Source organism: Grampus griseus (assembly GCF_964374135.1).
Source record: "Grampus griseus genome assembly, chromosome: 14".
NCBI lineage: Eukaryota > Metazoa > Chordata > Mammalia > Artiodactyla > Delphinidae > Grampus > Grampus griseus.
Genome location: NC_139008.1, coordinates 2050771 through 2073136, shown reverse-complemented (window position 1 = coordinate 2073136; position 22366 = coordinate 2050771). Strand labels below are relative to the sequence as shown.

Here is a 22366-nt window from a genome sequence, read left to right as displayed (position 1 = left end):
CTGATGGTTGTACAACTCTGTGATTATACTAAAAAGCATTGAATTGTACACTTTTAAAAGGTGAATTGTATGGTACGTGAATTATATCTCAACAAAGCTGTTTTTAAAAATGAATGAATTAGGTCTGTATGTATCAACCTAGATAAATCTCAGTAAATGCAGAGAGAAAAAAGCAAGTTGAAAAAGGAAACAGGAAAGCATATAGTATGATGCCATGGCCGCTGAGCCTGCGCGTCCGGAGCCTGTGCTCCACAACGGGAGAGGCCACAGCAGTAAGAGGCCCGCGTACCGCAAAAAAAAGAAAAAAAAGGTAGAATATATATGCTTTTCTCTACTGTTTTTTCACCTAACAGTGGATACTGGAGATCTCTCCAAAGTTTATAGAGCTATTCCAGTGAGGCTCTTTTATTAACCTTGTTGGGGTTTATGTCTAAAAGGAGGGGCGCCAGAGATGGATGACTATATGCAGACACTGAAGGATGAAGAGGATGCCCTGTGGGAGAATGTGGAGTGCAACCGGCACATGCTGAGTCGCTACATCAACCCAGCCAAGCTCACCCCCTACCTGCGCCAGTGCAAGGTCATTGATGAACAAGATGAAGATGAAGTGCTTAATGCTCCCATGCTGCCGTCCAAGATCAACCGGGCAGGTAACCTCAGGAGATAACTTACAGTTAGCTGTAGCAAAATGACGTTTCTCTCAGTCAGGGATGTTTAACTAGAGTCCATAGACCTCTCCCCACCCCTGGTCCCCCAGCAAACTGTCCATGGGTAGAGAGGGTCTATTAACTTGGCCAGGGGGAAATTACATCCTTATTTTACCCACCTAAGGCTTAGCGTTCCCTTCAATTATGGACGCGGGTAGGCAACAAATCACAGTGATTAGCAATACTTGTGTCCTTGTCAACGGTAAACATTACAGATATCTTCTTATCACGTTACAGCTATTACAGATTTCAAAATATCACTTATACTCATCTTTCCCTTGAAATGATAGTAGTTATTAGACCTGCCAAGAGATTGGCTTATTTGATGCATTGATAAAGAAGCCCATTTATTACTGAGTCGCAAATTTAATATTTGTTCACGTATCTTATTATGATGGATTCCCTTTGTCATCCAATGCATTTTATCTGTTTGAAAATGTTATTCTGGTAAAGGGTCCATAGGCTTTTCCAGACCGCCTGGGGGTCCATGACACTTTATCACATGCATTAAAGGTAGGTAGTAAGTGTGGTCTGTGAACACTATCTTGGTTTTATATACATCTGTGTGTGTACTCACATACATGTTTGTAGCAAAATATGTTTTGTGTGTACGCATGCGGTCACAACGTAAAATGCATCTCTTTCTGTGGTTCACAGTCGAAGAGGGCTGAAACTCACTTGCCCACAGTATGACTGGTGATAAGCAGCTCATATGCTATGACTCTCTTTTGCTGTTTTGATGTTTTACCTGACAAACATCACTAATCCCAGCATGTTTTCCTACTGAGCCTGGATGTAACTTTAGAATCCGGGCGGCTGTGACAAACAGTCAGGTGACACAAGATGAAATGTATTTATTATGTCTACCCTAGGGGAAGGATTGAGTTTTAGTGCCTCAAGGGAAGAAACAGCTGAAAATAAAATGTTTAAGGAAGGGGCGAGAAATGTAGAGAATAAGTGGAACCAGTAGGATAAAAACTGAAAACTGCCAAGGAAATTACACTTAAATTAAAAACGTTCCCAGACTAAGAACATGGAGCTATTCCTGCTTCCTAGGACTTTTCCTAGCTCCCCACCCAAATACTTATCTTCCTGGTCTGAATCCCAGAGAACCATATATTATTCCGTAACCACTGCTGTACATCCGTCCTCCTTCAATCACAGACGCCTGTGTGGTTAATTTTAGCCCTGGCCAGTTGGGAAGCTCTTTAAGACTGTTGGTTTCCTATGGCTGCTTCTGGTTCCACCAGTCTTTGGGAGAAAGGAAACTAACACTCACAGTCCCTGCCGAGGGCCTAGCACTTCGATTTACATTAGCTGGACTGTAAGATAAAACTCAGGAGTGACAGGATGTGGTGAGACTCTCTTCTTAAGAGTGTACTGTCTGGATGTGAGCCCAGCGTAAGACTGGATTTGGAGACATGGACGCTTCTGCCCACCGAGTGATTTGGCCTTTCCTCTAGGCCGACTGCTGGACATTCTACATACGAAGGGGCAGAGGGGCTACGTGGCCTTCTTGGAGAGTCTGGAATTTTACTACCCAGAATTGTACAAACTGGTGACTGGAAAGGAACCCACTCGTAGATTCTCCACCATTGTGGGTAAGTGGCTTTACCAGCAGCATTCGGACTGTGATGGGAGGGGTGTGTGTGTGTGTGTGTCCAGTGGTGGGACAGCTCTAAGCTTATGGATCTGTGACGTCAGGACAGTGCCCCGGTGGCACTTAGGAACTGTCAACCATATTTCTGCCTGATGATGAAATGTAGGTCACAGAGGAACAAACTGAATCAAGAGAAGTGGGTGTTTACTGAACATCCCCCATGAGTGTTGGGGGGTGGAACTCCCCCTACCCTCTTCATCTGGTCCTTTCCTTTGCCTACCCTCCTGCCAGTATCCCATGAACCAGAGCCCGTGGTCATCTTGACATCTTAATTTTCCTTCCTAAATATTCTTAAATCTGTCTTTTCTCCATATACACCCCTATCCTAGTCAAGACCCATGCAACCCTATCAGCTCTTTATATCCATTCCTGCTCTGATCCAATGAGTTCTCCACTCCTCATGTCACCCTCCCCTACTTAAAACCTTTCAGTGGCTTTCCATTGTTGCCATCTGAAGACCCCAGTGCAGCCCACAAGGACCCTACATGGTCCAGCCCCTGATCATACTCCCAGCCTCACCTTTCTGCCTCTCCCTCTCTCTGAGCTCCAGCCACTTTGGTCTTCCTTCAGTTTCTGAAATGTGCCAGGTTCCTCTTCCCTTCCCATAGGACCTTGGCAATGTTGTTCCACCTTCCTAGAATGTGTTTTCTCTCCTCAATACCTGAGCCCATCCATCAGGAGCCTTCTCTAATGCCTCTGTCCACTCAGCTGGATCTGGTCCCCCCCACCCTGTTACACACTCTCACAGTCCCCCATACCTTTACTTTGTACAGTCCTCTCACTCTGTAGTTATATTTGCGTGTGATCACTTGCTTTTTTGATGTCTGTCTCCCTTACCAGACATAAGCTCTACCGGGACCAAGGCTGTCTTGCGCACCCTGAATCCCCGGTGCCTGATGGGTAGTAAGAGCTCAGTAAAATGTTGGTGAGTGAATGAGTGAACGAATGACACCTGCCCCACGTCTGGAACCCCCTTCTTCCCCTCCCCAGTCCTCAGGCCTGACTGGGTGCCCCCCTCTCCACAGTGGAGGAGGGCCACGAGGGCCTCACGCACTTCCTGATGAACGAGGTCATCAAGTTGCAGCAGCAGATGAAGGCCAAGGACCTGCAGCGGTGTGAGCTGCTGGCCAAGTCACGACAGCTGGAGGACGACAGGAAGCAGCTGACGCTGACACAGGTGGAGCTGCTGACCTTCCGGGACCGGTACTACAAGATGAAGGAGGAGCGGGACAGCTACAACGACGAGCTGGTCAAGGTGAAGGATGACAACTACAACTTGGCCATGCGCTACGCCCAGCTCAGCGAAGAGAAAAACATGGCGGTCATGCGGAGCCGGGACCTCCAGCTCGAGGTGAGGGGCACGTGGCGGGAGCTGCTGGGCCAAAGTGAGTGAGCGGGAAGCGAAGGCCACCAGGCAGGCAGGGGCAGGGTTTAACACCTGGCCAGGTGAGGGAGAAAGGAAGACGCGGGAGTTCCGGCAGCCTAGATCAACTGTGCGCACGCGCACGCCAACCCAGCGAGGCTCGGTGCCGCAGTTTAGCGCCCAGATCCACTGCGCATGTGTGCACATGCGCACAGACCCAGTGAGCTTGACGTCCTGCTCAGGACGTGCAGACTTGCGCACCTGGGCCCGGTGGAGCTTCCCACTTGCTCCGGAGCGAGGACCCACTAGGCACGTGAACCAGAGATGCGCACATGGGCCCAGCTCGTGGGCACTGCACCCGTGCTGGGTGAGGGGGAAGATGGAGGATTCAGGGGCCTGCCCAGCTCTATGGCCCTCGGGAAAATCCCAAGGAGATGGGCACAGCACCTGTCCCGTGGATTCATGAGATCCTTGAGGCCAGGACTCTGCCCTTCACAGCTGTATCCACAAAGCGCAGCATGACACAGTGGAAGAGTCACTTATCAGTGAACAGTCCAGCAGCCAAATGGTAGATGTCATTAATGAGTTTACTTCCAAAAGGGAGATGGAGAAGGGAATTGCTTAACTCATTCATTCCTTTTATTGTGCACCGCCTTGCACCAGCCTCTTTTCCAGGGGTACATAACTCAAAACCAAAGCCCTGCTGTCATGGAGCTCACATTCTAATCAGAAAAGAAATGCATCAATCGCTGGTAGTAATAAGTGCTATTAAGAAGAGGGAGAAAAGAGTTTAGGGATAGTGAGTGAGGGGTGCTGTTTTAAATAGGATGGTCAGGAAGCGTTCCTGACAAGGAGACACAGGAGCAGAGATCTGAGGAGAGGGAGGAGCCAGCCCTGCAAGTCTCGGGGAAGAGCAAGGAGCAAGTGCAAAGGCCCCAGGTAGCGGCCATGCTTGGTGTTTTCGACAAACAGCAGGAGAGCCAGTGGGGCTGGAGCCAAATGAGCAAATGGGAGCCGGCCAGGGTCCAGATCCTGGGGGCTTGGTAAGAACCTTGGAATTTATTCCAGTAGTGACGGAAGCCACTGAGGGATTGAGAGCTGCGAGTGACAAGTGATTTATATCTAGAAAGATCACTCTGGCTGCTAGGTGGAAAATAGACCCTCAGAACATTTATGAAGCACCTGCCATGTGTAAGGCACGGTGCTAAGCACTGCGGGGGACATAGGCATAAATAACCTGATTTGTGCCCAGGTCACTTACAATTTAGTTGAACCAGACAGATCAGTAAACAGTCCACTAGAATTCCGGTGGATTGAGTCGGTGGCATAGCAGGCAAAACGCAAGAGCTTTGAAACCCTTTGGCTTTGACTTCAAATCTGACTTCTGGCTTTACCACTTAGTGGGTTCTTGGCCTCCGTTTCCTCATTCGTAAATGCCAGTTACATGGAAATGAAAATAATACCTACGCCCTAGGATTGCTGAGATGCTGAAATATGTCTTTGGCAAGATGGCTGACCTAGTAAGCACACACTTTGTGTCCACTTGGATGGGACTGGGGATCTAGACCCAGAACAGGTCACTTGGGTTCATCTTCCAAGACTCTAAGGAGGACTGTGTGTGTGTGTGTGTGTGTGTGTGTGTGTGTGACCAGGAAGCAAGGTTTCTGTGCTGTCTCATCTAGGATTTGGAGGTGTTAACCTGTGGCGGAGGTTTAAAACTTTCTCTCCTAGAACTTTCTCCTGTTTTATGTTTTTCTGGCCATATAGTAACAGAAACCATATCTAGAACTTGAAAGAACATCTGGCCAGCTGAGTCCTAGGCCATTTCTCAGGCCCAGGCTGCTTCCCTGCATGCCTCTTTGTTCCTTCCCTCAGACCACGGACGTACAGCCGAGGTCCTTCCTTGCTGAAGCCGTCACCCTCCACCTGCCAGATGTCTTGAGATGTTCCCCCCATAAGCCTAGAATTGAAAAAGGACGCTCACCCATTTGGTACCCTCCTCCTTGCAGACCTTGAAAACAATCTTCCTCTTCTAGGTGTTTGGCCAAGGCTGATCAGTTTGGGGAAGCAGCCAGGCTAGGTCACAGAGGTTTAAGAAGCTTCCTCCCAGTCTCAGTTCCTCACACTCGCCTCCTGGGTGAAGCTCAGCGCAGCTGGAGAAGTTGTCCCATTTCCAGGGGTAGTAACTGCCTCCTCCTCCAGGAAGCCACTCTTTCTTACACACTAAGTCTGGGCAGGTCCTTTAGGCCAGAGATCCTGTCAGTGGCAGCAATGCCATTTGTTCAACTAAAATCTTGTGTGAAACACAAGAGGCCAAAACGTGCATATGCAGAACTACTGTGGGGTGTGAAGTCAGGGTGGGGCCCGGATCCCCGCCCTCCCCATCTCTTTGCTCCCTGCGATAACACGAGGGTTCTTGAGGGTTCTTAAGGGAATCTTGACTTCTGAGGATTGGAGTTTGAAACCCATCCTAAAAGACCTTTAAAATGGATAACATACCTCAGGGAAACGCCAGGTTGGGTGCCTTTTATCCTAGTCTGTAATCTGTTCCGCTCCACGCAAGTTGCCTGAGGGAGTCTTCCAGGGGACGTAACTGCTTTAGAACTGTTCTGAATTAATGGATCAGGACCCTCTTCCTCATCAAGGAGGGGGTGGTTTGTTTCACTGGAAGAGGTTTCTTTGAGGCCTTCTCTGTCACCAACTGGAGGAAGGAGAGAGCGGGGCAGAGCACAGCTCGTGCTGGAAGTCCAGTAGAATCTGGGAGGCACTGCCTTTTCTGAATGTCTCCTGTCAACTGCGTTCTCCCCTCGGCACCCTGTGGGTGTTTCAGATCGACCAGCTCAAGCACCGATTGAATAAGATGGAGGAGGAATGCAAGCTGGAGAGGAATCAGTCGCTGAAACTAAAGAACGACATCGAGAACCGGCCCAAGAAGGAGCAAGTTCTGGAGCTGGAGCGGGAGAATGAAATGCTGAAGACCAAAATCCAGGAGCTGCAGTCCATCATCCAGGTGAGGGCAGTGCGGGCACAGTGGGCGCAAGGGAGGAGGAGGGTCGGGGACGGACATGCCTGCCTGGGTGTGAGTCCCAAAGCCACCACCTGCTGACCGCAGGACCACAGAGAATTCATGTCATCCTTGGGCACCTTAGTCCCTCCTCTGTCAGCGGGGGTGACCGCACCACCCACTTCTCAGAGGCACGACATTATGTGAGATAAAACTCGCGGCGATGTTCCCCTGGCTGAACCACTCCGTGAAAATCACCATTCACACAAAGTCACTGCCCTGGCTGCTGTGAGAAGAGTACATCCGAGAAATCTTCTTGCCTTAAAGATTCCAAGAAACTCAACTCTCAGCTCTGTGTGATTTGTTAAAACTTCAAGGGCCTCCCCCCCTTTGCCATCACAGAATCATCTGTAGGTACGGAGGAATGATAGCCCCAAATACATACGCAGGGAAAGAAAACAGGCACCCGCCCCTTCCTCCGGAATGATTCCCCCCACCCCCCAGGATTGGCTGCCTGGCGCGGAAGGCTCTCGTTCAAAGCAGAGGATGCGTCCCGGTTTAGTCGGAGAGATTAATTGGTATTTCAGGGGAGGCATCTGGAAGGCAGATCAGCCCTCTCTTTGTTGTCACCTGTGAAGTGTGTGGAGCAGCAGCAAGTGCTCCTCTGAGCTCTGATAAGAGCCGGGGCAGAACGACAGGCATCGCGATGTTTCTGCGCGGAAGTGGGCTTTATGCTGCTTTCCAGGTGATAAAATTCGTAAATGATAAGCTGCTTAGGGACCCCAAGAGACAACGACCCTTGCCTCTCTCTGCTTCCCTGGCACAAAACCTTCTGCTTGCTCAGTGTGTCGCCGGCACTTTTGTCTGCCGCCTTCCTGGGCCCCTGCCCCCAGCACCGTTAAACGTTCCCCCCTTCCGCACTCCCCGCCCGCCCAGGCCGGGAAGCGCAGCCTGCCGGACTCGGACAAGGCCATCCTGGACATCCTGGAGCATGACCGCAAGGAGGCCCTGGAGGACCGGCAGGAGCTCGTCAACAAGATCTACAACCTGCAGGAGGAGGTCCGCCAGGCGGAGGAGCTGAGGGACAAGGTGGGCCCCATGGGCGGTCGGGGCAGCACCCACCCAGCTGGCACCCTCGGGCCGGGAGCCCCTGTACGGCACGGATGTGTGTTAGTGGAACCTCCAGAGCCCACACTCTCTTCCAGGGACCGGGTCTGGCCCCTGGTGTACATTCCCTGTGCGTCAGTTGCTCGTGAATTACTAAGCGTTAGCATGGCACCTGTCTCCCCGCTGGCTGAAGGCCACGGGAGGGCGCACGTGGCGTCCACCCTGTCTCCCGCTCATTCCCTGGCACGTAGTAGGTCCACAGCAAATCTCCGTTGGTGGACTGGCCTTTTACCTTGGTCCCTTCTGGTCAGAGAGCTGACTCTCACGAGGTCAGGCCCGTGGGGAGGGGCAGGCCGGCTCTGGGAAGACGCAGCCAGAGAATGGCTCTCGGCCCCGATTGATGACCGCCTGACGCGTGTGTTGATCTCCCCTGTGCTTGCAGTACCTGGAGGAGAAGGAGGACCTGCAGCTGAAGTGCTCGACCCTGGGGAAGGACTGCGAGATGTACAAGCACCGCATGAACACCCTCATGCTGCAGCTGGAGGAGGTAGAGCGGGAGCGCGACCAGGTACGGGCTGCCCGGTGCGGCTGCGCGGCAGGCCTGCGGGCTCCGGGCCGTGGGGTCCAGCAGGAGGTTTTGTCCGGGGCAGTGTCATTAACTCCGCCGGAATCACTCGTGAATCCATCTTTCCTGCTTCCGTTCCCAAAATGAATTCTATCCCAGTTCGTTTGCATAGCATGGGGGCCTGAGCTGGAGCCCGGCGGCCCGGGCTTTAGAGTAAGATGGCCAGGTCCAGACCCCGTCACTCTTCAGACGCGTGGCTGCAGGCGAGCTGCCACTCCCTGGAGGCCTCGTCTGTGAAGTGGGAATAATAATAATGGTGCCACTCGCTAGGGCGGAGGGTGGGCTCCAAGAGACACAGCCGGGGCTGGACAGACGGGGGCTGTGACGTGTTGTTCAGGATAGTATCGAGTGAAACGCCCAAGGGTCAGGGTCCAGAAAAGGGCCAGAGGCCGTGGGACCGACACGTGGGCTGGGGAGCGGGCGTCTGGGTGTGACTTGGGAGCGTCGGGGCGAAGAGCCAATCGGCCTCGTCCCTCTCCTCCTCCGGGCAGGCCTTCCATTCCCGGGACGAGGCGCAGACCCAGTACTCCCAGTGCTTAATCGAAAAGGACAAGTACAGGAAACAGATCCGCGAGCTGGAGGAGAAGAACGACGAGATGAGGATTGAGATGGTCCGGCGGGAAGCCTGCATCGTGAACCTGGAGAGCAAACTGCGGCGCCTCTCCAGGGACAGTGGCGGCCTCGAGCAGGTGGGGCTGCCGGGCGCGCGCGCTCCCGCGAGGAAGCACACCCTTCCCTCCCGCACCCAGAGCAGCCGTGTGTCTGGGTCGTGATGAGTAGAAGCCGCTCGTTTTGAAGCTAGAAGAGGCAGGACGAAACCCTGGCCGGGCCGCTTGCTGGCCGGGTGATCTCGGGCAAGTCACTCCCGCGTTAGAACCGCAGCTCCTCCTCAGGGGACCTCTGTCGGCCGTTAGCCTGCCACTGGGTGTCCTTAAACCCCTCTGGACGGTCATCGGGTGTAAGACGCCCTGCTCCCATTAAAGTCAGTAGGGCCTGTAAGGAAACCGTCGTTTATCTCGATCTGAAGTTCAGGCACGTGTCACAGCGGGGCCCCAGGTGCTCCAAAGTGAGCGATGCCGTGATGCAGGCAGATAGATGATACTGTCACTCTCGTAGCTGTGGGCTTGGGTGCCTGTGTCTGCAGGTACCGTGCTAAGTGCCCTCTGTGCCGCAGGACTGCCCGCCAGGACAGTAAGATCGCTGTCTTCCTTGGCCAAGGGTAGAATCCAGGCACAAGCAGCTGAGTAACTTCCCCGAGGGCATCGCTAGTCAGTCACCCAGGGAAACCAGGATCGGACCCACCCTCCCAGCCCCTCGCCCAGGGGACTCAGATCTAGTGCTGGACGCAGATCCAGGAGCGTGACATTTCAACGCAAGTGTTGTAAATTACGCGTTGAAGGGGCGCTGTAGGCGCCCAGGGGAGGAGGCCTCCATTCTGTCAGGGTTCCGGGAAAGACTCCCTACAGGAGAAGCCAGCCTCGGGACCTCCATTTGGAATGCTGTCCCCGGACTTCACCTGGCCAAGTTCTGACCCCCTTCTGGGGTTGGCTGAAGTGTCAACTTCCTCAGCTAGGCCTTCACCGGTTCCTGATGGAAACCAGGAGCCTCTGTGTTATGCCCTCAACTTTTGCGCGTTTCCCACAGTTTGTAATGACGCAGGAGCTCCGTGTAGGCCCCTCTGTTTGTCCAACGTGTAGCATAGGGCCAGGCACAGGGTGGACCCTCGGGGAGCATCTGCTGAATTCATGAACGAAAGCTGTGACGGCGCCTGGCTAGGTGAGGGAAGATGGGGCTGTATTCCAGCCCACGGGGACACCACGAGCAAAGGCCTGGAGGCGTGACACCCATGGCATGCCGTCGGCAGGTCTGTCATCCATGGAGTGGGAGGCGGGGACAGGCAGGAGGTGGGCTGGAGCGGTTAGCAGGAGGGAGCCGAGTGGGCCCGTCGGCTAAGGAGCTCGGTCGTGAGTTATTCTTGGACGTGAAGGATTTTGTGCGGGAAGTAAGGCCAAAAGCTTTGGGTTTGGAGGCAACGTAGCATGAGGGTGTTACGTGGCTTTGAGGGGACCAACCAGAAGTTACGTAATGTCCTTGCGCCTCAGCTTCAGATAATGGCTATAAATTACTTAGGACAGTACCTGGCACTGTTGTTATCATTATCCAGTCATTCAGCAACATTTCTTATATTTGTAGCTTAGGCCTAGGGCCTGAAATTGTGGATCTGATGGTGGTGCATCAGATAAGGGGCCAAGACCATCTGGGAGGCAGTCCCTCTACTGTAAAGAGCACAGCGCGAGGGTCTGCGCCAGGGCCCCGGCGGGAGGGAGATGGGGGCGGGGGTCTTGTGAGGAGGAGAGTGGAGCTAGCGTGGTAGGTCTTGGCATCGGGGTGGACGCGGGGGTCAGGAAAGAGGAGGAGGCCGTCCGAGCTTCAAGCCTGGGGCCCGAGGGAGTGGTAGCTCCATTAGAGCTTGTTCCTGCGCGTGGCGGCAGCTCCTCCGTGCTCCGTCACGGACGCGGCCTCCCCTTGTCTCCAGAGTTTGCCCAGGAACCTGCCAGTGACCATCACCTCTCAGAACTCTGGGGACACCAGCCCCAGGACCAACGGTCAGGAGGCTGACGATTCTTCAACCTCAGAGGACTCGCCAGAGGACAGCCGCTACTTCCTGCCCTGCCACCCGCCCAAGCGCAGGATGAACCTGAAGGGCATCCAGGTGCTCGCACGCAGCCGGGGCGGGGGTGGGGACCGGGGCGCTGGGGGCCCCCTGCACGCGGGGCAGGAGGCAGCAGGGCCTCACGTGGTCCTGGGGCGGGTCTCAGACCCCGGATGCGACTTGACCGCCGTCAGCCCTGTGAACGGAAACCGTGCCAGCTTTGTACTTCTTGCTTGTTTGTTCTGGCGAATTCTTTCATCTCCTACGAATGGAGTACAAGTTAAGAGAGAGGAGAGAGAATGATATAAGCACGATCTCCAAATTCACTTGTTTATTCAGCGAATAGGTATTGAGCGCCTATCGCGTGTTTCCCGACGTCAGTGGCTCGTGATGGAGCTGGACTTACAGCACTCATCCTATCTGCTTTGCTCTGTCTCTCGCGCGCTCCATCAGCTGAGGAATGAATGGATGTGACTGAGTGAATGAGACGGTCTCACACGCGGGGCCTGGCGGGGCCTCTGCTCTCCCCGCCCTCGCGCACAGGGAGCGGGAAGGCCTAGGGCAGCACCTCGGAGGCCGGCCTGGAACCGCCAGCACCTAATGCCGGGGTGGCCGGGGCAGCTGCCCCAAAGCCTCGTCTGTTCCTGAAAACTCCCCCGTGCCGTGTAGCCAGTTCTGCTCAGCGGCACAGTACCACCCCACCTCCACTCTCGGCCCTTGTACCATCCGAGCCATGTGGCAGCGCCTCCCGTGGGGCGAGCGTGTCTGTACCAGCGGCTGCCTGCGCTGGGCCGGGGGGGCCACGGCCGTGGGGTATCCGTGGGCATCCTGCACCCTCCGTGGTTCCTGCGGCCACGTGACGAGGGCAGCGTGGGCTCGCCTCAGTTTCTTTCTTGCCTTAGCGCCGGTGACGTGTGTCTCAGGCCTTGTTTGATTTGTGTTCTCTGTCTCCTTGCTTCCCCTCCCCTCTTTCAGCTGCAGAGAGCCAAATCCCCCATCAGCCTGAAGCGAACATCAGATTTTCAAGGTTAGTGAGACGCCCGGATCCCTCTCCTGTCTGTCACGCTGACTCTCGGTCCATCTGTTTCTCCCATCGTAGGCGTCGATCCTGCAAGGTTAACCCGGGAGGGGTCTCGGGGGCCCGGGGGCCCTGGGGCCCCGGGGCGGCAGGGTGTCCAGATGGTGATTACTGTCATCGGAGAGGGCGGGAGCCCCGACCACGGGAACGTCACATCTGAGGTCCTCTCCCCGTGGGTCCGTCCAGAGCCCCGATACTTGGCCTCCCTCCCGGCCTTCCGGGCAGGCAGTCCCCGGCATGGGAGGCCACCAGTTCACCCCTCAACCCTGGGTTCTCCGAGATACACTGTCCCCAGAATTCCTCTCACTCCTCCTCAGCGCCACTCTGGAGCGACAGCTGGCTAGCGAGGGTTTGCCTGGGTGCACCGGGCACCCACTGTGTGCCAGGTGCTGGCAGGTCCACGTAGATGCTTCCAGAGCCCAGGTACTCGGGCAGGGCCATCGGTGAGGAGGTGGAATGTGGCTCTGGACACCCAAGAGAGCAGTTGGAAGAAGGCTGGAGAAGGATCTGTCAAGAAGGGCACGTGCAGACGAGGTCTAGAAAAGGGAAGATTGAGGCCGCTGGGCACGGCCTCCGGAAGGGCCCCCCGGGATGGAGCAGGAAGCAGGGCCCCCCGGGATGGAGCAGGAAGCAGAGACATGGATGTGCAGCCTGGGAAGCGTGTGATACAGAAAGCTGTGCTGCCTCCTGGGGTCAGAGCAGGACGGCGCCAGGAACGAGCCCGCAGAGGTTGACGGCCAGGCCCGAGTTCACGGACTTCATCCCTCCGAGGAGAGCAGGGCAGCCAGGGGTCCAGATCTGGGCTGTGCCTGGTGGGGACACCGGGGGAAGGGGAGCCCTAAGGTGGGGGCCGAGCCACTTCCCTGGTGGCCAGACCAGGTGTTTTAGGGACCTTGTACAGAAGGGAGGTGCAAAGGGCCTGCAGCCAGCGGAAGTGGAGAGGGCGTTTGTGCCCAGGAGAGGGAAAGGGGTGCAGCGGAGACGGAGCCTTGCCGGCCGCCTGACGTGGGGCGCTGGGCCAGGGACCTCAAGGGCGCCACGGACTGGGGTGCACGTGTGCGGCTGGCTGTGCACGTACACGCACGCACGTACACGCACGCACACACACCAGCGCGTGGGGCTGTGGATGGGGAAGCTGACCGCTCCCCTGCAGCAAGACGAGGGCCGAAAGGAGCGTGCAGAAGCCCCCAGGCAGCCTCGAAGGAGCACAGGGGCGCCAGGGTCTGCGCGGGAGGCAGCACACCCAGCGCATCGGCCCCGGTCCCCAGTCGGCCTGTTTAGTGGGGACGTTCTGGCCCCAGTTCCCGCTGTTACACACAGAGTGCCAGCCGGGATGCCCACCTTGGCCCTCAGGACAGAGGGCATCGTCCAGCCTTGACGAGGCCGCCCTGGGCCTGTGGTGGGGGAGGGACATGGTGGGGAAAAGACCTGGCTCTTCCTCAAGCGGAGGGGAGAGGAGGCCCCCCCCACAGGACGGCCGCAGGGGCGCAGTGCCCCAGGGGCTCTCACTGACCCTGCCCTCCCCGTTCTCCCCCGCCCCTTCTGTCTGCGCCTCCTGCCCGATTCGCCGAGGACAGGGAGGGGACACGAAGAAGACGTGACGGACGCCAGCCCCAGCTCCTCCGGGTCGCTGCCCATCACCACCTCCTTCTCCAAGATGGTGAGCAGGGCCCTCACCGCCGCTCCCCGTTGCGGCTCGGAGCTCGGGCCGGGCCCCCCACCCCAGCCTCGCCCGCCCCGCGGGCCCGGCCCACTTGCTTTCCTCGCCCAGGGCTGCAGCCCAGGCCCTGCTCGACGTCTCCTGGCCCCACGGTGTATTTACACCTTCTTGCCACCTCCTTCCCCAATTTAACCCTCGGTGGGCGGAAGAGACGGGCCTCCGCAGGGCTGCGGCTGACGATCCTGCTGCCGCTTCTCAGCCTCTGGCGACTCCGGCAGCTGGAGGGAGGCAGCCGGCGGGGGCCGGAGCGCAGAGCAAGGCCTGCCCGGCACCCGCGCACCTCCCTCCAGCCCACCTGGGCGGAGCGGTGTCACTCCCCCTAGCCAGGCAGCAGGAGGCATGGGAGTAGAAATTCTAAGCCCGAGGGGAAGCCCTGGGAAGCTGGTCAGCTGCTCCAGCGTCAGGCCCTGGAGGAGAGAGACGTGATAAGGAATGGCCCCTGTCCGAGCCCAGCTCTGGGGGGGGGAATCCCAGGCGCTCAGTTCAGGCAGCCCTTGCCGGGAGCCAGCGGGCCTTGTCTCAGAGGGCCACCCTCCAGCTGCCGAGCTGTCTGCGTGGGCATCCACCAGCCCCAAAGGTCTTCCTCTCGTCCGGAGCAGGTGTCCAAGGCTGGGCAGTTCTGGGGACAGAGAGCTCCGCCTGTGCTGGGCACAAACGAGGACTGTCTCTCGGGCTCCCAGCCGCCTCCCCGCTTCCTGTCCCCGGGGCGAGCAGATGTGCACCAGGGTTGGTGCCTTCGGCCGCCCCAGGCTGAACACGAGCCTTCCTCGGCCAAGGTCACCGCTGAGAACCAGCTTGCGGGCGCACGCTGCCTGTGTAGCAGGCGGGGCCGCGTCTGATTTAAGTTTAGTCCGTGTGTGTATGATATTCGTGCCCGCGGAGGCGCAGCTCCCCGTAACACGTGTGTGTGTGTTTGAAGCAGCCCCATCGAAGCCGTTCCAGCATCATGTCAATCACGGCCGAGCCCCCAGGGAATGACTCCATCGTCAGACGCTGTAAGGAGGATGCGCCTCATCGGAGGTGGGTGACAGGGAGGGAGGGGGCGGGACATTTTCCTGGTGCTTGTTGTGCCGCTCGACACTTAACTAACTCGGCAGTCCTTAAGGGAAGCTTGAAATATAGGCAGGATGGTGCCCATTTTACAGATGAGCAAGCTGAGGCTCAGAGAAGGGACATGGCTTTCCCAGGGCCCCCAGCTAGCTAGCAAATGATGAAACCCCCTGCTACCGAGAAATCAGGTTTTTCCATCCCATGGTTCCAGAGCTTGGCTTTTTCTGCCAAAGAGTGAGAGACCCTGTGAATGTCCCCCTCATTGCTACTGCCTCTCCCCTTTCCTCCCCTCGTGGAGGCCATCAGTGTCCCCATTGTGGAGACCACAGTAGAGATATGCCTGGGCATCCAGATGTTTCCAGTCACCAGATATTTAGCACCGTACGTTCAGAGTCAGAGGTTGGTGGTGGTTCCTAGAAGGGCCGGACCAAGGAGTGGCCAGCGGGGCTGGATCTCCACCTTGGGTCCTGCCAGCCACCTGGCTTGGGCCTCGTTACTGCATCACAGGAACCACAGAGGAGCAGCTTAGAGCTCTTGGAACACGCGCCTCACTCCGGTCCTGTCCTGTCTGTTTGGGCCCGTCACACAATGCAGCCCGTCCGAGTATAAACGCTGTTAAGCACTCTGCGTCCGGGGAGAGGAATGGGTGGGAAGCAGCAGGTGGGGCTGTCGGGGACTCTGCTCAGCGGCTCTTTGTGTCCGTCCTCACGCCAGCTAATGCGGCCTCTGCAGGCTCTGGGGCCGCCCTGCCCTCCCAGCAAAGCACCCAGCCTCGTGCAGCCCTCCCATGGCCCATAGCCCTCCACCCACCTGCTGACCTTCCTCTCCCACCCATCCTGCCCTCTCAGAACCACAGCCTCTCGGACAGCCAGAACGTTCCGGAAGCCTCGCTCTCCCTTGCCCACCTGCACACACAGTCAGGAGAGCTCTCCTGTCCCCCCTTATGTCTTGCAGCACAGTTGAAGACGACAATGACAGCGGTGGCTTCGATGCCTTAGATCTTGACGGTGGGTACCCAGCAGGTCTGAGAGACATTACAGGGGTGGCAGCCACGTCGGCCCCATCCTGACCTTCCAGCAGGGCCTGCCTGGGGCAAAGCCTGGCACACAGTAGGTCCTCAGGAGACGTGTGCAGAGTGGATTCCGAGAGGGCTGTCTGTGCACAAGGAAGACAGGCCTCCGCCCGTTGAGTGGCCTGGGCCGGGAAGCGCCCGAGGGGCCTGTCCTTTGTTCCGCAGACAGTAGGAACCATCCCGATGCTGAGTGTAGAATCAGTCAGGTCTGGGTTTTTAAGAAAGCACAGCTCTCGTGATGTAGCCAAGCGCTGTTATCCAGTTCCAGTGACTCTCAGCAGCTGTTTTCAGAGATGCTGTTGTCGTCCTCGTTTTGCAGATGAAGAAACAGCCTTAGGGAGACTAAGGAGGAGTGTGGTGGAGGAGGGGCCGGAAGCAGGGGGACCTCTTACGAAGCCAGGTGTTAATTGAGCTGTTAACCAGCCTCGGCGAGACGAGTGGCAGGCATGGGGCTGGGGCCCTGGGATGGAGATAGGGCGGCGATTAAGGTTGGTTTTCATCCCCTGAAACTGTAGGTGTGGGGCAGGCAGGCACTGGGGAGACTGGAGGGGCTGTGGTAGCCCTGAACCCGACCCACGGGCAGAGCTGGTATGATGGAGGGGATATTCCCTCGGCCCAGCATGTCACCACGCAAAGCCAGAAACGAGGGCTCCGTCTCCAGGGAGTAAGCGTGCACGCAGCACCCGCCAGCCACCACCCCTTACAGCCGCGAGGCCCAGCACACGCTGAGTTCCTGCACCTCCCAGGCCCTGTTACAGCTGCGTGGGACACAGAACCTGTGTCCCTGAGTTCTTGCTGTGGCAGAGACTGTGGTGGCATAGTTGAGGACCAGTGGGGAGACCCATGCAGGTCTGCAGACCTGAGCTGCTTTTTTTTTTTTTTTTTTTTTGCGGTACGCGGGCCTCTCACTGTCGTGGCCTCTCCCGTTGCGGAGCACAGGCTCCGGACGCGCAGGCTCAGCGGCCATGGCCCACGGGCCCAGCCGCTCCGCGGCATGTTGGATCTTCCCAGACCGGGGCACGAACCCGCGTCCCCTGCATCGGCAGGCAGACTCTCAACCGCTGCGCCACCGGGGAAGCCCCTATTTATTTATTTTATCATGTATTTATTTTGGCCGCGCTGGGCCTTAGTTGCGGCATGCGGGATCTTTTAGTTGCGGCACGCAGACTCTTAGTTGCAGCGTGTGGGATGTAGTTCCCAGACCAGGGATCAAACCTGGGCCCCCTGCATTGGAAGAGTAGGGTCGTACCCACTGGTCCACCAGGGAAGTCCCCAGACCCGAGCTTCTGACTGGATGGGCAGGAGGGAGAAGAACAGGAAGGGTTCCGGCTTCTCGGGAGATGGCCCGGCGCCTTGGGATGGTGGCAGCGTCCTCGGGCCCCGAGGAGCTGGCAGCATGGAGCCGGGCTCAGAATCCTCCGGGTGTGGCCCGCCAGCCCCCTCGGTTCCAGGGCTCCCACCAGCCTGCCTCCACCCCTCGCCGGCTCAGGCTGCCAGCAGATAAAATGAAAGATTAGTGGCTCTCCTTAATTGGTGACCACCAGCAGCTTTCAAGTGTTAAAGAGAGGTCGGCACCTAATCGAGGCTGGGTGATGGGAAGAGCTCCAGGAGTTTGGAAAGGGGAGAGCTGGGAAGAGAATTCTGGGCAGCCGTCCAGAGCGTTTTGCAGTGTCGGGACAAATTCTCTCTGCAGAGGAGCCTTTGTTATCAGCCCAGAGCAGAGCTTGCAGATCTCCCGTCCCAGTGGCCTGAGCTGTGCAGGGTGGGCGTCTTTCCCTGGGGGGCTCGGGGTTCCGCTGAGTTGGGAGGAGTGGGGGCTTCCTTACTCCGTCTACACGCTGGTCCTGCAGACCCGCCCAGGCCGGTAGATGGTGGCTAGACCTGAGGTCCCCAGGTGAAACTTTGGACCTCGATTCCAAAGCAGAGCCAGTGCCCGCTAATGGCGCCGCCTTTCCAGGTTCCCCCTGGAGGCGGGGGAATGGCTCTGAAGGAGAGGATGCCGGGACGGGGCCCTATAGCCCCAGGGCCTCCGGGACCCGCTGACTGAGGCTGCTCCCTCATCCGGGGAGGGGGGAGGATTTGCCAGGAGGCAGAAAGGGAGGAGCCGCCTCGGCCACGTCAGGAAGGCCGTGGGCCGCCCTCCCTCCTGCTCGGGGGCCTGAAGCGTCCGTTACGCCTTCGCAGATGACAGCCACGAGCGGTTCCCCTTCGGACCCCCCTCCACCCATTCCTCCTCTTCCTCGCACCAGTCTGAGGGCCTGGACGCCTACGACCTGGAGCAGGTCAACCTCATGTTTAGGAAGTTCTCTCTAGAAAGGTACCGAGGTCACGGGAGAGGGGAGGCTGGGCTGAGGGGCAGGGATGAGGTGAAGGCTGCTCTCCCCTCGATCCCCTGCAAAGGGGCTCGTCCACAGCACCCGTATTCTAGAATCAGAGTCTGGGAATCATAATGTCCCAAAGTCAGAAATCACTACCGCTGACCCCCAGCCAGGCCCATGTAGGAAGGGGCCTGCCCGGGGCCACACAGCCCGGCAGAGGCAAGGAACGGGACTCTCATGCCAGACCGGCCCCGGGCCCCACCTGTGACTCCCCGAAGCCCGGTGGGCTCTGCCCACGCAGCCTTCCCGGTGTGCGAGGAGGGGCCGGCAGCCCTTGCACCCGATGCAAGCAGCGGGGCGTGTGTGACCTCCGTCTCCCGGTGGCAGTGTCTCCCGGGGCCCCTGCTTCTGGCGTGTGCTGTGACAGCAGGAGCCGGTGGCCAGCTCTCTCCTAAGGTGGCCGCTGCCGTGACTCCCCGGGGACGCTGCAGCCCAGGCCCCGCTCTCTGGGCGTCCCGGCCAGGAGTCCTAGCTACAGCTGCCTAACCCCCATCTTATCTCCCGACGCAGACCCTTCCGGCCGTCTGTCACGTCCCTGGGGCACGTGCGGGGCCCCGGGCCCGCGGTGCAGCACACCACGCTGAGCGGCGACAGCCTCATCTCCCAGCTCACGCTGCTTGGGGGCAACGCGCGCGGGAGCTTCGTCCACGCGGTCAAGCCGGGCTCCCTGGCCGAGAAGGCCGGCCTCCGCGAGGGCTACCAGCTGCTGCTGGTGAGGGGCTGGGGGCTGGGGGAGGCAGCAGTTCTGGTTCCTCTGCACATCTGCTGCTGACGGCGCAGGGACCCGCACCCCCAAACCTGCATTAAGCTGCGATTCCCGGCCAGGAGGAGGGGTTGCCAGGGGGCGGGGCTGTCAGCTCCTCTCTGGAAGCCCCTCCCCGGACCCTCCTCTCCACGACTCTTCGCTCGTGTTCCTAGAGCCTGTGCACACGCACACGCGCGCACACGTGCTCCAGGCGGCGGGCGGGAGGCACGTGAACCCCGTTTAAGGGCGATGCTTTCTTCCCTCAGCAGCGCTGAGCTGGTCTTTGTTGAGGAGAGGTGCTTTTGTTCCCCGGCGGGGCAGTCTCACCCCCGCAGCTCCGCTCGCCTCGCCGTGGAGCCCGAGCAGGACAATGTGTCTTTGATATCTAGCTAGAAGGCTGCGTCAAAGGCGAGAAGCAGAGCGTCCCCTTGGAGACGTGCACGAAGGAGGAGGTGCACTGGACCGTCCAGAGGTGCAGTGGGCCCGTCACACTGCACTACAAGGTCAACCAGGAAGGTGAAGACCCCAGGCGGGGCGGGCGGTCCCTCCCCTTGCTCATCTGCTCGTCAGGAGGACTGAGGGGACAGGTGTGGGGCGGGAAGGGCAGACGCGCTGACACACGTGGGCACACACCTGCCCTGGCGCGCCTCGGGCCTCTGCCCCACTCACGGTGGAGGCAGCACGTCCAGCTGCGAGCAGACTGCCTGGCCAGCTCCCCGCTCTCTGCGAGTCTGAGGTTTGTTTTTTCTCTCTCGGGCTTCCCGGCCCTGACGTAGGCAGTGAGTCTGGGGTGACCGCCCCTGCACCCGCGGGCCCACTGAGCCACACCGCGGCCAGGCCATCTGCTGCAGGACAGCCGGGCCTCACCCCCTTCTCATCTGGCCCCCCAGCAGCTTTTTCAGGGTGTCTCCTCTTGCTCGACCCAGACTCCTAGGCAGCGTCTTCCTTCTCCCTGACTCTGAGTTCTCATTCTCACCTCTGGGTTTTTCTTGCATGATTATCTCTGCAGCTGGATCTTATTTTTAACCACCAGGGGCTCATGAATGTTTCAACAGAGCATAAATAGCTGCGCTCTCTCTAGCGGTTCCCCGCTGCCGCCTGCTTGTCCGTGCTCCTTCCCGGCAGTGCCCGGTCAGTGCGGAAGTAATGATGCTCTGTCCCCAGACACAGGGCCCAGCCTTCTCCTCCTGCAGGAGGGCTCCTCCCCTCTGCCAGGCCGGCATCCCAGCCCAGCAGTAAGTCTGCGGGCGCTGCCCTGCCACCAGCCCCGGTGCCGTAGAACCTGGTGCGAGCGGAGCCCCCTGGCTTCGTGTAGCAGCAGCCCTGCGTCTGGAATCCAGTGGAAGAAGGGTTTCTTCTGGCAGGATCCTGTCTGTAGGACCTTTCCTCCCGGGTGGTGGAGCCCTCAGATGGTGACGAGTGTTGACCCCGCCCAGGTGGGTGGGAAGGGCCCAGCCGGGAATCCCATCTCCACGTTCAGACAGGCCCGCTGGCTCAAGTCTCCCTGGTGTGTGAGGTGTCGCCTGTGAGACATAGCATTTGAGGAGCTATTTCTGGGCCTGGCGATGAGGACTGTTTTAGCTTCCACTGTGTTACGGCTGTCTGCACGTGGGGCTGATTTCAGGATTTATATTATGGATTTATGTCTTGGACGTTTGCTGAAAGTTACTGCATTTATTGTATTCATAGTTTTACGCCCTGCTTCCTTCGAAAAGGAGTCATAAAATTTCACACTAAAGGGCCATGGTGTTAACTAAGGTTAAAACGTGTGCCGTGGTCCTGCCACCTTGGAAAACCATTTGGCGGTATCTCCTAAAGCTGAACGTATACACAGTGACTTAGTAATTCCACTTCTGTGAATACATCCAAGAGAAATGAGTACATACGTCCACAAAGGTGTAAGAGTGTTCGTAGCAGAGGTGTCCATAGTAGCTGGAAACAGGATAAACGTGCACACCAGAGAAAGGATAAATCAGCACCACGTGGAAGGAATACTCCACAGCAATGACAAAGAACACACCGGACTTCCCGGTGGTGGGACTTCTCCTTCCAGTGTGGCGGGGTGTGGGTTCGATCCCTGGTTGGGGAGCTGGGATCCCACATGCCTCGTGGCCAAGGAGCGGAAACATGAAACAGAGGCAATATACGATGGGGACTTTGAAAACGGTCCACACCAAAAAAAAAAAAGAACACACAATGCTACGTTGCAGCATCGCGGTTGAAGCGCACAGGCGTGACGTGCAGTGAATGTCAGACACATTCTGGCAGAAGAGCACGTACCGTCTGCTTCCACGCATATGAAGCGAGGCAGCGCTCACCTGGGCTGCTGGCAGTCAGCACAGAGGTTACCCCTGCAGGGTTCTGACATGGGCATGAGGGAAGGTTCTGAGTGGTGGTTACCCAGGTCTAGACATTTGTGAACATCCATCGGGCAGAATGCTTAAGGGTGATGGGGTTTACTGCATGTAAGTTACCTATCAATCAAAGACAAAAATGATAAAACACAAGCACCGTGTATCGGTAGGGAGGGACGTGGAGATCGCAGCAGAGGTCCTAGATTTGCTGCAACTTGGCACAAAATTTCGCTCTGAGCTTCTTGGCAGCCAAGACAGAGAGAAAGCCATCAGTAACTCAGCTGCTCACTCATCGGGGAGGACAGACGTTTCCCTAACCACGCCCCCGTGATGGGAGGACCGCATCACAGGGGTGTCATCCGCGGGGAGCCCAGGAGTGGGAGGCCCTTCACCGATGGGTTTTGCGTCTTCTCCTTCCACAGGGTACCGGAAGCTGCTGAACGACATGGAGGAGGGCCTGATCACGTCGGGGGACTCCTTCTACATCCGGCTCAACCTGAACATCTCCAGCCAGCTGGACGCCTGCTCCATGTCCCTGAAGTGCGATGACGTCGTGCACGTCCGTGACACCATGTACCAGGACAAGCACGAGTGGCTGTGTGCGCGGGTCGACCCCTTCACGGACCACGACCTGGACACGGGCACCATCCCCAGCTACAGCCGGTGAGGCCGCGGGGGCCGTGCAGCTCGGCAGAGGGGCTCACGGCGGGGAGCCTTTGCCTGCCGACCAGTGACCGCCCCCCATTCCCTCCTCCTCTTTGAAGCCCCCCAGGAATGTTGCTCTCTTAAATCCCGTTGCTTCACTAAATCCCAGAGCGCCGTCTTTCCATCATTACTGGACAGCTTAGAG

The 22366-nt window shown here is 57.7% G+C and overlaps 1 protein-coding gene across 1 annotated transcript in view; it reads left to right on the top strand.

Annotated features, from left to right (window-relative positions):
- The first annotated feature begins 442 nt into the window (after positions 1 to 442).
- The window catches only part of CARD11 (caspase recruitment domain family member 11), a 30073-nt gene continuing 8149 nt past the window's right edge, over positions 443 to 22366 (top strand). Inside the window, exons 1-16 of the mRNA XM_082670919.1 lie at positions 443 to 650; positions 2171 to 2308; positions 3393 to 3718; positions 6561 to 6740; positions 7671 to 7823; positions 8284 to 8409; positions 8958 to 9155; positions 11003 to 11179; positions 12095 to 12146; positions 13775 to 13857; positions 14837 to 14937; positions 15922 to 15974; positions 18224 to 18356; positions 18928 to 19129; positions 19552 to 19678; positions 21939 to 22179. Coding sequence (XP_082527045.1) covers positions 452 to 650; positions 2171 to 2308; positions 3393 to 3718; positions 6561 to 6740; positions 7671 to 7823; positions 8284 to 8409; positions 8958 to 9155; positions 11003 to 11179; positions 12095 to 12146; positions 13775 to 13857; positions 14837 to 14937; positions 15922 to 15974; positions 18224 to 18356; positions 18928 to 19129; positions 19552 to 19678; positions 21939 to 22179 — 2489 coding nt within the window. The 5' untranslated portion in view covers positions 443 to 451. The remainder of the gene's footprint in view (positions 651 to 2170; positions 2309 to 3392; positions 3719 to 6560; positions 6741 to 7670; positions 7824 to 8283; positions 8410 to 8957; positions 9156 to 11002; positions 11180 to 12094; positions 12147 to 13774; positions 13858 to 14836; positions 14938 to 15921; positions 15975 to 18223; positions 18357 to 18927; positions 19130 to 19551; positions 19679 to 21938; positions 22180 to 22366) is intronic.